Source organism: Trachurus japonicus, chromosome 21 (genome assembly GCF_045865225.1).
Source record: "Trachurus japonicus isolate A0001 chromosome 21, Traja_1.0".
Lineage (NCBI taxonomy): Eukaryota > Metazoa > Chordata > Actinopteri > Carangiformes > Carangidae > Trachurus > Trachurus japonicus.
The window spans coordinates 10,227,318-10,242,596 of record NC_140927.1 but is presented as its reverse complement, the minus strand read 5'-3'; the positions used below and the strand labels follow the sequence as shown (position 1 = coordinate 10,242,596).

Sequence of the window (15,279 nt, the reverse complement as noted above, 5' to 3'; positions counted from 1 at the left end):
TCCTTTGATCCGTATCTGCTCTACAGGAAGGGTCTCTTCAGGTGAAATGGGTGCATGTCTCCAACAGATTTTTTAATGCATTCTGCAGCCTTATTTTCTGCTCTGTTTGCCACTTTCAGTCTGTTTTGACACGATAAGAACTACTCATGTCAAATAAACACTTTAATACATTTTTATTTATCTGTATTAGAAACCTCATACATGTTTTCACGTAAAAAAAAAACTCAATACAAATATCATTTGATTTGAGTGGTGCTTAACTCACCTCCGCTGATGCCTGGATGAGTGGGTGTTTATCAGTCACATACTGCCAGAGACGGTTTTGTAGCACTGTTAGTGCATTTTTAAAGTTTATTTATGAAATTCATTTTTATTTTACAGACATGAATAACCCTACACCCTCTGAACGTACAATTACAATAATAATAGATTGCACTGAATGAAAATTGTCCAACAACTAACAATTACTTGTGTTTTTTTTAAATATCTTGATTTAGTTTTTTGTCTTAATTGGTCATTATTTTGTCCAATAAACAAGACAGAATTGTGAACATGATTACGTTAAATATCTTGTTTTGAAAAAGAAAGAATATATATTCAGATAATTATGCCAATACAAAAAAAACAAAAACACAAAAAACAAACTCTCTGACACACACAAAACTATTTCATCAGTTAGGCAATGTATGGCACTGCACCTCTTCATGAAAATATTGATTATGGATAATCAGTCATTATCCTCAATCTTTGTTTAACAGAGCAGAGGTAGTATAATGTAAACTCTTTAGTTTTCTTCCTCCAACAGTGCAGCTGCATGGTGTCCATCAGGACATCTCATGGTGTCTGTGTCTGTGTGCATGCGAGTGTGGCGCACCACTCAATAATTCATGAGGTTGTAAAGATGACTTCGAGACAGAGGGAGTCTTCATTCACCTCCATATCCCATTCTGTTTCATCTTCTCTTAGCCAGCCCTCTATCATTGATGAGAAACAGGGGGCCACATGGCTCAGTCAGCAACCCTCAAACAGAGCAGATCCTCTGGGCATGGTTACTAGAGAACAGATCACATCAAATCGTTGACCCAATCATGTTTCAAATTCCAATGGCCCACTGGGGAGTTACAAAGTAACTCATCACACACACAAGATAAGCTGAAAACTTTCTCTGTTTTTTTTTTTTTTTTCTTGGGGAATAAGTCCTCCTACTTTGCATTGATGTGCAGTCATGCTGCACTTTAACTTAATAAGCCTGAATAATTTCTCAGGTTATGATGCACCCTCTTTTGACTACCAAAGATGTTTGATTATTTTGTTTTACATCAGGGAAATCTGTACCCCAGTTTATTTGAATTTCTCCAGAGAACTTTCCTTTCGTGACGATAAAACTTGTTTTTGGAACCAATGTTCATATATTATGTATTTGGCAGAACAGGTTGGGTTCTCTATAATGTTTCTACATTAATCAAAGCAGCATGTGAAAAATTTAGTATGCGACCACACTGATGTCTTCCCGTGGGTGCGCAGAGCTGAACACACAAGATCCATTTCACTATAATATGGAATTGCTCATTTTGAGAGAGGCCTGCAGAAATGTGCTGTCACATGTGTATTGACTAATCAGAAATCAAAGCAGGTGGAGGCTGGTGAATGGAGCAACTCGCACAACCAGGAGGAGGGGACAGCTACAGTGAAATTACTTAGTTTGAATGTGTGATGTAATGAGTATTACTGTAGTTCAGATCTCATGAGCTAATGATTGTGCTGCATGACTCCCCTCTGAACTAAAGTGATGCCTCATTATGCTGGTTTATTGCTGCAATGATTGCTGTATGTCTGCTCTGCCTGAGATATGTGCTCTATCTGTTTGACAGCTGGATGTACTGGACAGATTGGGAAGAGGATGAAGTCAATGACAGCATTGGCCGGATAGAGAAGTCCTGGATGGATGGATCCAACCGCCGCATTTTCGTCACCTCCAACATGCTGTGGCCCAATGGTCTGACCCTGGATCACAGCACCAGCACCATGTACTGGTGTGATGCCTACTACGATCACATTGAGAAGATTCACCTCAATGGGACCGGGAGGATGGTAAGTTTCAATATGTTGCAGTTGTGTACACACATTTTTGAAAGAAACTGACTTAACGGGATGTGTTGACTGTTATTCTTGCTGAATTGAGAGTTGTGCAGTTTGTGAGAATTAACTTAAAGGGATACGCCAACTTTTTTTTTTCGTGTCTTGCCTCACTCCCAAGTCCATGACAAGCAGATAGACACCATCCTTTCAACTGTGCGTGCAGTAACGAGGGCGATAGAGCCCGTGTCGCCCGTAATTAGCTTAGCTCAAACGCTGGAAGTGCATAGGTAGTGTTAGCCTGCCTCCACCTAAAGTCATCAGAGACACTCTTCTCTAAACGGATACCGGCGGGCCGATCTTCGTCTCAGAGCTGACAAAACTCTCCGCTAAGGCATCTTGAGCGGTCAAATGGCGGTAACGGGACGAGATCGGTCAAAACGGAGGGTTCAAGCAAAGACGGTTTATTTGGTTCAAGCTAGCTACAGCTAGGGTAGGTTAGCTTCCTGCACAAAAAAAAAGCACAAATTCTATCGTCATGGTTTTCTGTATGTAAAGGGCAACGGGTGTTTTATTTTGTGAAAGTAACTGGAAGTGCGTTGGTCACAGCGGCTAGCTTGAGTAGCGCCAAATTTGTCCTAACAAAATTGTAAACAGCTGGTATTTAGACAAATTAACGACACACTGCTGATCTAAACGGCTACTTTCTCGCCTAAAAATGTTTGAAATGTCGATAAAGTGATATATTTACAGAGTTTAGAGCTAAAATGAAATCAGCTTCTGACTGCTGATTTCGGCTCGGGTAGGAGGCAGGCTAACACTACCTATGCACTTCCAGCGTTTGAGCTAAGCTAATTACGGGCGATAACGGCTCTATCTCCCTTGTTACTGCACGCACAGTCGAAAGGATGGTGTCTATAGCCGTGTTTCCACTGCAGGAACTTCGGGGTAATTTTACGGGGCCAGCCCCGTTGGTGCGTGTTTCCACTGCAGGAACCTCCCCCACAGGGCCATTTACAGGAACTTTTACAGGGGCCAACGGAGTACCTACTCCAGGGTAGGTACTCCGTTCGGCCCTGAAAAGCTCCTGGGTGGGGCTCGAGGTTAACCCGGCGCTGATTGGCTAAAGCTAGAGCAGGCTCTGACGCTACCAGAAAGCACCAAAACAACCGGCATTTTTAAAAAGGGGAGCAGAAGGGGAGCATTAGCCTAGCAGACACCGCTGTAAACAACAAGAAAACAGCAGGAAGATGTACACAAATGGACCGACGGTGAGGTGCAGACATTGATTGCAGTCTACAGCACTGAGGATATTCAGAGGGGGTTTGAGTCATCGCGGCGAAATGAAAATATCAGCGCACCTCGACACACTGGGGAAGTGGGGATCCATAACGCCACAAAACAATGCCGTGAAAAGTTAAAAAAAAAAAAAAAAAAACTCAAGCAGGATTACAATCAACCGCCATGCGCACAAACACACACACCAGAAACGCGCCTACCGCCTCAGCTCCTTCCATCCTTCTCCGTTGTTGTTATGATTTTGGTGCATGTGCTTGTGACCTGCCTGGGTGACGTCACGGTCGAAACTGTCGCACAACGATTAAGCGGCGATCGAAACTCATGACGTCGCCGCGGGGTCCGACTGCAGTGGAAACACAGCCACCGAGAGGGCCGAGTGAGAGGACGGTTCCTGTAGAAGTTCCTACCCCCTCCCTTTACCAGGAACTCCTGCAGTGGAAACACGGCTTATCTGCTTGTCATCGACTCGGGAGTGAGGCATATCACTTTAAGAATTTTCTCTGCAGGTTTTCATATTCATTGTATTTCTCTTGCTGAGTTACAAAATTTGATTTTTTTTTGTTTACTAAGAATTTGTACGACTTTTTGCATTCAAAGAATCGGACGTTTCCTCAAGTATGTTACTGCAGACCTAGAGGCTGCAGGTGTCAGGACCCCAATTTCAGCACTATATTTTTTAGTTTTTTATACCCGCCCTATTAGCTAATAGGAGTACCTGAAGCTGATAAAGCATATGATAAAATAAATCATACACCATGGGCCTTTGCAGTCACTAGATAGCCACCAGATATTTGAAAGGATGGACAGAGGAAAGACTCGAGGACAACTCTGGGGACACATTACACTGTATATTTTATACAGTAATAAACGAAAACAATAAAAAAGAAGTGACCGATACCTGCAGCAGCAACAAGCAGAGGTGGTAGACACACATCACCTCAATGACTCCAGAGAGAGTGGGAGAAAACAGATATTAAGCATGTAATTTACATTTAAATTATTCTAAGCCTTGAATATTCAGTATTCATTAGGCCTAGTCGTTACTCACAACATAGAACACTAATTTAACACAATTTCTACATGGTCTCATGATTTTATATTGAATCATTCATAACGATACATAATTGTGTTGTTATAAATATGGTAGAAGGCTAAAAATTAACTAAAAAGTAACTACAGTACTTTAATGTGAGAGCCATCATACTCACACTTACTGATCCATCTTACATTATGCTAAAAACTAGGCTCTTGAAACGGCAGCATTCAAGTCTGCTGGACTTAAAGTTTTTTTGTTTTAAAAGAAGAAACTATATATTCATGTAGTTTTGTCATCTAGATTTAAAACCATCTGAGTAAATTTACTATAAATTGAAATTATATCCATCTTTGAATGTTTGATCACTGTCAAAATATCATTTCTGCAGGGCTTTCTATTGACATTTTGTCTCCTGAGGGCTCTGATTTATTCATTAGAATATCTTATTACATATTATAATAATTTTACAATAATTTATCATTTCAGATGTATTTTATATAACTTGCGTTTGACAGCAGCAGCAGCAGAAACAAAACGGCAGACTAAAAGCAGCACTGCAGAGGTGTGTGTTTACCTGCTAAATATCACTGACACAGATGCAAAACAGCTGCTCTCTCGCTTCATTCACTGCCGCTGTTATATAACTGAAACTAAAGCTAACTGCTATTTTTACAAATTGTGTGGTTTGGGGAGTAACTTGGTCTCAAAGCCATCTCTTCAGTATTTTAATGGAGCACAGTGGGTAATTTTGACAGCTGTCAAACAGCTGGATTTCTGCCTGACTCTTTATCTACATGTATCTACATGCCTCATGATGACTTTAAAGGCATTAAGATAAATTCAGGATAACAGAACTGTGTATTGTTTAAACCAACTCACTGAGTGGAGTTGAAGTCACACCTGTACATATAAAGTACATAGTGCACCATTATTATGATTTATCTTGAGTGGATTAAATTCTAATCTCTGTATAGAAGACAAGAAACCTGTCCGTATGTGATTTCTTCATACTTAGGAAAGAAAGAGGGAAAGTCATCCCGCAGCAGTGTCGTTTACAATCCATCTCTAGGTGTTTAATATATTGGAACCAGAGATCTTTAACTAAAAGGATTATTCGGGGGATTCAATACAAAATATTTATTTCACCTCTTTTGTCCGTCTGCATATCAAGGTCTACTTTGGACACAGTGTGGGTTTTATATTTTAACAATGATAAATGTCAATCTGCAAAGCAGTGACATGATTGAAAACTCTCCCTCGTCCCACATTAACTACCAACAAAACATCCCTGCACCCTCAACTGCTCCTGTCGACTGTAGCTGTACTGACGTATTAAGCTAATGAATTATTTGCAAATGCCATTTAATCAATGCCAAGATTCTAGAAAACATTATTATAAGCAGACAGCACCGCGTGAATAAATTTGTGCAAAGAAATTGAATCACATTCATCATACACTGTGATCATATCATTTCTATGATGGTATCCAAACAGCAAGTAGGATCTTGTTTGTGATATGTTGCTGTTGCTGCTGGTGTCCCTTTGTAGCGTTACACAGCATGTTTGCTTCATGTTGCAGGTGGTGTACAATGGAAAAGAGCTAAACCATCCATTTGGAATCTCCCATTATCATAATTTCATCTTTTGGACGGAGTACATGAATGCCTCGGTCTTCCAGCTGGATCTGTCCACTGGCGATGTCACTCTGCTGCGAAGTGAGAGACCACCGCTCTTTGGCCTGCGAGTCTACGATGCACAGAGTCAGCAAGGTTGGCTGGTTTCTCTTCATTTACTCCTCATCCAGCGCCTGTGAACCGTGGCTTCCCGAACAGAGAAAGTAGCTGTCTAGCACTGAAAATAGAACCACTCTGCGCCTGATGTGCAGACATGTGTATCTCCTATACTGCTTCCTTTAATGGGGAGCACTTCATATGATATATATATACACCAGAGATTTACAGTGCAGGCCAAAAGTTTGGCAACACCTCAATTTCTCCGGCTGATAGTTTAATTTAAATCATTTATTATCTCAGGTTTTCTGCAAAGAAACACTGAAAAAGTGGTTGAAAACACTCGAGACATGCTCTGTACTATAGAAATCAAATATTGTATTGAAAATTTGTCCAAATACTGTTGCAGAAGTTCCCACAAGTCTTGTATTTTACGCTTCTTTCACCTTCTGTTTAGTTCATTCCAAACCAGCTCCATGGGACTTGGAGTTTGTGTTTGTGCTGCTCCATCATGTGAAGCCACCGTCTGGTTCTTAACTTTTAATGTTTTGGCTCATTATTTTGCCGTGGGATGAACCCCTGACCAACCAGTCTGTCTTCCTTTGTTACTTGTCTCCCAGCATTCTAGGAGCAAAATACAATATGGTTTCCTGCACTGCAATATTGTCTTAATAATGCATCAGAGGGTACAGTATAGTAACAAAGTTTTTACCCAATGCTTCTTTAGTACGGACAGATGCTTTGTAAGTCATCAACAAAAGCTGGGATGTCTTGAAGTGAAGAGAAGTGTTATCATTGTACCATTGTACCATTTAATATTATTCACCAGACTTTAACTGTGTAAATTTCAATCAGAAAACTCTGGGTGTTCTGGTCGTATGCCGGTCATATACATATGTGCCAATTGGTGTCAATTTCACAGTGAAACCCGGTACTTTGATCAGCACAGACAGTGACTTTGAAAACACTTGAGGCTCCACTCTATGATGTTAAATAAGGTGACCAAGGTTTGGAGTGGATTGCTCACTTCTGTAACAAATGATGATGGATTTGTGCTGTTAGAAAGCTGAAAAGAATTGATAGGAGAGGAAGTGGATATGGCTGACAGCGGAGAACAGCACAGGCCTCTCCAGCAGACATGTCTTTTGTTATTGCACAATACACAAAAAACCAGTGCTCAGAGAGAAGTTCCACAATCAGGGTAGATTGACACTACCTTGCAAAATACAGAGAAATGTAATTGTTCCCAGTACAGTGATGTGAGTTTGTTTCATTCTTGTGACAATAATTTTCACACCACAGCTTTAAAGCTGAGGATTATGAGGGATGGGCCATACCAAGTATATGATGCTGATGAATGGTTGGCCACTGTATGCACAGTGTAGTTCACACCGCGAAGAGAGTTTTTATTGGACATTTCTCCATTGTTCATGTCACTGAATAGATTAATTGTCTGTCCCGTCTTCTTGAGCATTACTGATTGGCTGTTACAAAACCAAAAGCTTTATCTCATTGGCCCAGGCGCTGCCTTTGGGCTGTGTGTTAAATGAAAGTGACAAAGGTGTCTTATGCCTTAACTTTATATGTGCCACACTTTTCTGTTTTTCATTTGGAGATTGTCAGTTTTGTCCAGAAAGACAAATTGTTCCCCCAAAACGAATAAAAATGTCAAATGTCTTTCTCCCACAGTGTTCACAGTAATTCACTTGACATATAGTTATAGATCACCTGTCTCTCCAAGACAGAAGTTCTGTATTAATAAGGTGATTTATTTTTGCAGGATTTCAAGTGACCCCTGAACCTCTGCTGTTCACAGTACAGAATAGAGAATAGACAAAACAACAGCAACATCACGCGTCACTACAGGTGGGCTTGAGAAAATGTAGCTTTGAGTGTGTAAGACACCTTATTTGGGATCTATTCTTCCAGGTGACAACGCATGCAGTGTGAATTATGGGGGCTGCGATACCCTCTGCCTTGCCATCCCAGGAGGCAGAGTGTGTGCTTGTGCTGACAACCAGGTCCTGGAGAAGAACAATGTCACCTGCACAGGTAGGAGGACATAATGAATCAGACAGAGCAAGAGGCCTAAGCTCATCTCGTCCCAGTATACCATAATACTGGCTTCATCCTATGGGACGAAGACCAAATAAGAATCTTATCTATTCACACGCAAATCTGAAAATAAACAAATAAATAGAGGTGAGAAAAATTTCCCGGCGGCTTTCCAGAAATACAAGGCAAATCCCAGTTGTTACACCTGTTACACATAAGGTCATGAGACATTATTAACATGTTTTATGTGCTATTATAGCTATGCCAATAATTTCCCCTAAACACATAATTCATAGGACTCCTTGTGTTGATTTTGTTCCCCCATCGTTTCTCACAGACGCCTCCAGCAGCGGTTTAGAGCCACAGCGATGCAAAAGCGATGAGTTCCAGTGCCATAATCATCGCTGCATACGGACCTTGTGGAAATGTGACGGAGATGATGACTGTCTGGATGGAAGCGACGAGGAGAGTCACATCTGCTGTGAGGATCTTAAAATTAGTCTACAAGGCACCACGCAGCGCACAAACACGCAAATACACTGTGTTGACAGATAACTTCATCACATGCAGAACCATTTACCAGACATGGGAAAGCCCAAGCTTTTTATTGCTTATTTTGTTCTATCTGTCAACGGTTACTGAATGTCACTGAGGTAGGGGTGAATAGTGTTCCTCCTCTGTGCTGCTGTCTCCCTATTTCCACCTCCTAAAGTAGTTTTGCTTGTTAACAAACCAGACATGTAAACTCAACATTACATTTTTGGATCCTGTTATTTCCAGAAAGCAAAGCACATATTCTCAAAATTAAAAAAAAATGAAATATCTGGTCTACCTGGATATCATATACATCAATAGTTTGCGGTGGCTTATTTTAGTGGGTATGATGTTTTTAATTGCAAATGCCCTCTGGCAATTTTGTCAGTCTGTTGCCATGAGTGTAATTTTCTTTCTCACAACCTGTCACTGCATTAAAATTAAGTCTGGCTGATTGAAACAATGTTTTTGTGATAAGAGACACGGTAATTACTAATAAATCTGGCTGACCAAAGCACTGGTCTCGGTGCGGCGGTCTTGCAGCATCTAGCAATATCTGAGCACTACCTCCACTATCTTAGGTATTACGAATAATGTCACCACAAAATCAAAGGTAATTTATCATGTTACACCGAGCTGTGTCACAGTATCCCAGAACTACACAGGAATTTGCTCACATTAATTTAGTATGATTTATGGCTGGTGAGCCCTAATGAATCTGAATGGTCAATGTGTAATTAAAGTTAAATGACATGACTGAAGAGAAAATAAGGAGCTGGGCTGCAGCTTCCAGTGATGGATATTTTGTGAAAGTGGCTTTATGTCAAACAATAATCAAGCAACTGAAAACAGGTCACAAATATCGTTAAGCCCTCTTTTGAAGTGTTATGGAGGCTCACTGTCAGTTACAGGACAAACCAAGGAGGAAACATGGTGAGAATCTCATCTGAAATATTTCCTTTTATGTTTTCTGATGTATGTCACTGGTGTATCAGTGCACAATTAGTTTAACTAAGAAGATGTGAATAAAGAATATTTATATTTATTTTTTTCATAGGACTATGAAAGATGATGATGAAATTAATTGGTGTTGTGAGGCTTTATAAGAAAACCAGACTGTCTGCCTTATTTTGTTTTTTTTCCACACACTAACTGAGAATGTGATGCTCATTTAACCTTAATATTAAGGGTACTTTGTCTTTGAATTTTAATTTGTTAATTAACTTTTTAATTTAGATTTGTTCTTATTTGTCAGAGCTGCAAGATCACAGAATGACTTATGATGTTTGAACTCTTGACAGATAATCACAGCTGTCCCATTGATCAGTTCAAATGCAGCAACAATCGCTGCATTCCCAAAAAATGGCTTTGTGATGGAACAAATGACTGTGGAAACAACGAGGATGAGGCCAACACTACCTGCACAGGTATGTACTGTCCTACTTTTGTATTTATAGTTACAGTTTTGCCATGGCTGTATTTGCATAATTTTTTTTATTATTGTTATTATTGTTTTCATTATAATACACATTGGAAAAGTGAAAACTCTGTATTGTGATTAAATCTATGCAGGTGAAATTGTTCACTATATGGATGCTTGTTTTGTTTTTTGTTTCTTATTTCATATGCAGATTATAAAACAATGTATATTCTAATATAATCTAGTTTTGTGTGTTTGTTTGTATCTCTGATTTAAAAATGAAACAACATAAACTGCTCTGGGGTCATATCCTGATCCAGGCCTGAATGGTCAGGGTGAAGACATAACACTCTGCTCATGTACCACATCTGCTGCTGTGAGAGTGGGGAGGATAATTACGCACTGTAAAAGTCCCAAAACAGCAGCAGAGCAGGAATGGGAGAGAGAAAAAAAATCATTGAACCATGGCAGCGAGGGCACACAGCAAGAACACACACGTAACACACAGAGACACACACACACAGTGGAAGCAGGGACTGTCATTACAGACCATTACTGTGACAGTCCATAAACCTCGTATAGATGAGTTAAGAGAGCCTCAGCATGTTACAGTATTGTAGTAGTAGGCTGAAACTGTCACACATCTTTCTATATGTTGTTGAAAAGACTGAAAATGAATATAGCAGTAATGTCATGTGTGTTCGTATATTGTATAACCCCTAATGAAATTTAAATATTAAAAAAAATATATATACAGTAGCAGTGAAGGATTATTATATTATTAAAAAAGCATTTGTATGAAGATGATTCTGTCCCAAGCTTTTTGTTCATAAGAAGTTAATGGTCTCTAAATATTTCCACTGCCTTCAGTATTTTAATTTTAGACACCTGCAGATATTTTCCTTGCACACTGATGGTCTGTTCAACATATTATTCAGTTCACCAATATATGATTCGATTATCATGAAACTCATAAAGACAGTAAGAATCAAAGATTAAAACAGGTCTCTCTCTCATCTTTACAGTAAGGCAATTCAAAGTGTCTTACATAATGCATCAAAAGCATTAAAACAAGAAAAGGAAATGGCATAAAAGATACTTTTCTGTGTCTTTTTTTGATGAGATCCTCTCATGTCAGATGTACTTTATACATCAAAGTCTCAAAGTCTTGGTGTGCCATGTTGTCACAACCGTGATTCCTGTTGTAACTTTTGACTCCAGAAAAGCTTTAATACAGTGCAATCAATCTCAATGTGTGAGAGCACTCTGCAGTATCAAAGAGCTGCAGCACCTACACGGAGTAACAGTATGTCAGAAACACTTACATTATATCACATTGCTTCCCCATGTCCTCATTGGTGTCTCTTAGGAGCTTTTTATCCTTAGAGGATCAATCAGCCTGCATTAGCCACAGGATGATGAATGCTCCCTCATCGGCAGATTGACATGTATATCCCACATCAGCAAGACATCGCCTGTGTGCTCTCTGTGGCCAAGCAGCATGTAACTGACGCGTTGACTGGCGCGTCAAGCAACAGCACTTTTCCAATGGCCTTTAGACCATCCATGCTCTGTGTGATTGAGTGATGAGGGGAACGCACCGACATCCCGGTGTAATAATGATTATTAGCGTTGTTGTGCGCATCCTGCATCGACTTATGCACATGTGAAAGAATTAAGCGGCTTCTTTCGTATTTCTCAGCCCAGCCCTGTCAGGCCGACCAGTTCTCGTGCCGGAACAGACGATGCATACCTCAAGCCTGGAGATGCGACCAGGAGGATGACTGCGGGGACATGTCTGATGAAGTATCATGCGGTGAGTCACACATGGCTATTTAACACACGCTATTTCTGTTGCTCTGTTTGGTCAAGATGTAAAATAGGCCCGTGTGGTGAATGGAGCAAAAACTAATAAGGGCATTTAGGGCAACAACTTCTTACTCATCACATTTGATAATGTTAAAGCTAATCCTTTAGAGTTCTGAAGCTGTGAGTAAGATGTTTTTTTATGCGTCAGCGCTGGTGACAGCAGTGGGGAGGCGATATGATTTTGGATTGTGTGTCCATCCCATTCTTTTAAATGTGATGTTCCAGTCACGCATGGAAGGGAAACCTTTCAAATTTGGCACAAACAAACACTTGGACACTGAGATGAATTTATTAGGTTTTGGTGGTCAAATGTCACTGTGACCTCATGTACCTGTAAAGGCAGTATTTCAGGAGTGCTCCGAGGGAATTGTGGCATAAATATTTACTTACTGACTGAAGAATTAACTGATTCAAAGGTTAATAGGCCAGAGGTTACTGTGACCTTTCAAAACCAGTTTTTAGCTGTTTCTACAAGAATTTATTTACTAAGAATGAAGTGATTCAACATAAATAGGACAAAAATGATGAAGTGATGTCATTTTATATCTCAACTGGTCAAAGGTGAACTCCCCTGTGACATCATAATGTTCTGCTAAAATACTTCTGCCCATTATTATTCCATAATTCCCGCAAAGCATCATGGGGGCTAGGAATAAGGTGGATAACTCAGAAAGAGGAGATTGCAATGATGTTTCCTCTTTCGTGATTGGTTTTGTGGACGCACACAACCATGAGGTTGTAATTCTTGTTTTACTGTCTCATAGAAGATCTATGGGGGGCTGATAGGGTTGTTGATTTGAACTGCTAACTCAATGATCGTGTCATTAGGTGTGTTTGTTGTGCTTTGAGGTTAAGGTGCAAAATGGTCAGGGCCAGTGAATTAATCAAACACTAATGAAGTTATCTGGAGCAATTACTAATTGTTTATTCAATATTGTTGTTAATGTTACATCTAATGGGAGGAGATTTAAAGCTATAATGAATAATATGTATGTATGCCCCGTGCTGGGGACAGCTGTGGCTGGAGCATTTTCATTCAAGTTTTGGTTTCTGTCCGTTTCTCTCTTGTATGAGTAAATTCAAAATCTTCCATGTGCAGAATAAACATTTTATACATTTAGAGAAGACTCTAAATAAATAAACTGTGTGTACACAATGTGGTACACATCTGTGTTTCGGTATCACTGGTAAAATGCCTCCCACTGTCCAAAGATGTGCGTGTTAGGCTAAGTGGTGATTCTCAAGTTCTGTGAGAGTGACTGGTTGACTGATTGTATCTCCCCCTGCCCCTCTGTAAGGATTAGCAGTTTACCTAATGGATGGAAGGATGGATTGATGGATGGTGCTGATGTTAAAACAGTGCTGTGCAAGTATGGTACATTGTGTTGCTTTGCACATCTATTTTTGTGTTGTGTCAAATCAGTGTATTGAGTAAGGAAAATCAGACAGAGAAAACTTGAATCCGTATTTTTGAACTAAACTACTTTTAAAAAATTGCAAACATCCATATTGATTGGTGCACCACTTGCCAAACACAAAATAATGCCACTCGCTACTGCTTATCACTTTTGTACTTAATGAATTAGTCTCTTTCACATGCATGACTTTGTAAGCAAGGGAGTTTTAGGAGTTGAATTATTGATGCTGCGTTCTCTGGACCAAGAACTAGACATGTGCTCACTGATGGCATTAGCTTAGAGGGCTGGTGCTGAGAAAACTGCATCGTTTTGCACAGGACTTCACTGTTCTGTAGTTTTCTCATGTGGTATTAAAATATGAAAGCTTCACTTAGTCAAAGTTGCAAGCTGTGTTTTGGATTAATCTCGGTAAACATAAAGGAGTAAAATATATAACACAGCATGATGGCCCGAGCTTTGCAAAGTTCTTTGAAGTTGAATTTAACCTTTTCTTTATGGAAGGGAAAATAGGGTTTCAGGCTGAAAAATGTGTTTTCAACAGGGGAAGTTGAACTGGATGAATTGCCGGCATACATTTAAAAGATGGGGTAAAGGTTTAAAGATCCCTCTTTAATCACTATTTGTACTAAATCAGCCTTTTACAGTGATTGATGTTTGCCAAATGCTGCTGCACTGTGCTCTATCGCCCCAGCCTCTCTTTGTGTGTCCTAAGCTGCTTCAATACACAGTCACAAACAGCCAGGGTGTAAGCAGTAATTAAAGTTGCTCATGCTCGGCTTCATTCAGTCAAAATCAAGCTGCGCAGCAAAACATATTCTCTCCCATATTGTTGTCTTAGCTTCCTCAGGCATTACTTCTCTATAGGCACTCTACTGTGCAGCTTTGGCAGCTCACTTCAGTGGCACTAGCGCTACTGTGGGTTTTGCAACACCTGAAGCTCAGTGGTGGCCGCCTTAGAGATTGATGCTAATTTGGATTTTGTTTGTCAGTAGTTTAGTAGTTGTCACACTGTGTCTCATATTGGGCTCTCTGTTCACTTGAAGCAGTCATTATTTATGGATGCCGGTGTTTCATTTTTAGCCAAGCTTACTGTTTACTTGAAACCTTCATTATTTATGGATGTTCATGCTTAATTTTTAATGAATGTTAAATTCCAACCAGTCATGCGCTGTCAGTGAGACCTAACACATTTGATGGAAATACAGAAGACACTCGTCTGATAAAGATACAGTATATCTCTGTGACAGCGCCTAAGGTATCCCAGGCAGCAGCAGCAGATGCCAACAAATCAATTCAAATAAAGACTTGCATTTCATTCTGAAGCCAATAAAGCTTCAGGCATCCAGTAAGGATATTTGAAAAGTTCTGCATGTACAGTATCTTTAAATCGGAAACAAGTTCCCGACAGTGTCATTTGACCACAGAATTGTAGTAGAATCTGTATTCCTATACCTCCTGCAGCACTGTTGGAGAATATTGATGCTATAACGTTCACCAAATTCAGTTCATGGAGTCTCCTTGACTGCAGTGATGGATGTTGCATCAGATATTGACTGACTACAGAGGTAGTAATTTGCTTTCTCCAGCTTGCATTGTCAAGTTAAGTTTGGAAACAGTGTGTAACTCAGTAGCACATGCATGTGGTCTCAATTGACCAACCTAAATCAGCTACTAAAACTCAAAAAAAAAAAAAAAATATATATATATATATATATATACAGTATATATACATTTTGTCAGTATTTACATCACCTACAAAACAATCTACATACAGGTGCATTTCTCTTTCAGAGAATATATACCCAGCCTCCCATTTTATATCATCTGGATTAAAGACCATAA

General features: G+C 39.8%; 1 protein-coding gene across 2 annotated transcripts in view; it reads left to right on the top strand.

The window, feature by feature from the left end:
• The window catches only part of lrp1bb (low density lipoprotein receptor-related protein 1Bb), a 288,370-nt gene that overhangs the window by 151,609 nt on the left and 121,482 nt on the right, over positions 1 to 15,279 (top strand). For both annotated transcript variants that reach the window (XM_085766198.1, XM_085766197.1), the window contains exons 13-18: positions 1,872 to 2,091; positions 5,991 to 6,180; positions 8,071 to 8,193; positions 8,534 to 8,677; positions 10,032 to 10,157; positions 11,853 to 11,966. In XM_085766198.1, coding sequence (XP_085622324.1) covers positions 1,872 to 2,091; positions 5,991 to 6,180; positions 8,071 to 8,193; positions 8,534 to 8,677; positions 10,032 to 10,157; positions 11,853 to 11,966 — 917 coding nt within the window. The remainder of the gene's footprint in view (positions 1 to 1,871; positions 2,092 to 5,990; positions 6,181 to 8,070; positions 8,194 to 8,533; positions 8,678 to 10,031; positions 10,158 to 11,852; positions 11,967 to 15,279) is intronic.